The 1,049-nt window shown below is 48.5% G+C and overlaps 1 protein-coding gene across 1 annotated transcript; it reads right to left on the bottom strand.

The window, feature by feature from the left end:
• Window positions 1-275: 275 nt before the first annotated feature.
• On the bottom strand, window positions 276-1,043 carry LOC101587053 (mas-related G-protein coupled receptor member A-like). The gene has a single exon (XM_012515512.2). The coding sequence runs from the start codon at window positions 954-956 to the stop codon at window positions 291-293; it is 666 nt and encodes a 221-aa protein (XP_012370966.2). The 5' UTR covers window positions 957-1,043; the 3' UTR covers window positions 276-290.
• Window positions 1,044-1,049: the final 6 nt, after the last annotated feature.

Genomic DNA, 1,049 nt, shown 5'->3' on the forward strand with positions numbered 1-1,049 from the left:
CCCAGCATTAACTTTTACCACTGAGTCATCAATGTCTGAATCTTCCAACAACCTTGAATCTTTTGCTAGCCCCTCCTCTCATTGTATTCACCCAATAAATATTGGCTTGTGTGGAGTATCTTTGTCTTTGTCTGTCTCTGTCCTTCCAAGCCCTCTTTATGCATTACTAAATTAGTCTTTGTTTCTTATTTCACCCTTTTCCAGTAAGTCTCAAAAGGTAGTTGGGGATTCTGGTGAGGTAATCCATGATCAGGGACACTTATGATTGACAAGGCAGAGGCTCCTCATCACTACTCTTCTCTGCTTACAGACATCTCCAGAGTTCCCTGAGGAACACGGTCTGCACTTTGGTCCTCCTCAGGAGCATCCTGCAGGGCCCTCTGCAGAAGCAGCTTCAGGGTCTGCTTCTTCAGCTGCTGCCTGAAGGCACCAACAAAGAAGTAAATGATGGGGTTGGCACAGCTGTTCACAGAGGACAGGACAACTGAGGCCAGGTAAAGACCGTAATGCAAACTATTACTAAAATTATCATGAGTCCAGATTAACATGAACCAGTAGATGCCCAAGGGCAGGCCACAGAGGAGGAAGACCAACACCGTGAGCAGGATGGTCACATAGAGTCTGGTCAGCTGCATCTGTCGGGGACCACACAAGAATCTCACCAGCAGGGCCAGGCTGGAGCCTGAGAGAATCAAAACTACAACAGCCAGGCATGCAACAGTGCAGAAATTAGCTATCAGACACTCGTCAGTCTTAGAGTCAGGGTTCAACACTCCACAATAAGACTTGTTCAGAATGCAGATCAGCAGGGATAAGGCCCAGAGCAGGGCACACACGGTAACTGATGTGTGTTTGGGGCGGCGGTAGCGGTACCAGATGGGACACAGGACAGACAGGCAGCGCTCAGTGCTGATGGCGCTCAGCATGCACAAGCCTGTGATATAGGGAAACATCATCACGGTCTTATAGCAGGGCAGGAAGATAACGTCGGGATAGGAAAATTTGACGAGTACCAGCACTGAGTCTATAATGTGGCAGAAGAGGAAGAG

The sequence above is a fragment of the Octodon degus genome, unplaced genomic scaffold (assembly GCF_000260255.1).
Source record: "Octodon degus isolate 3935 unplaced genomic scaffold, OctDeg1.0 scaffold00067, whole genome shotgun sequence".
Classification (NCBI taxonomy): Eukaryota; Metazoa; Chordata; class Mammalia; order Rodentia; family Octodontidae; genus Octodon; species Octodon degus.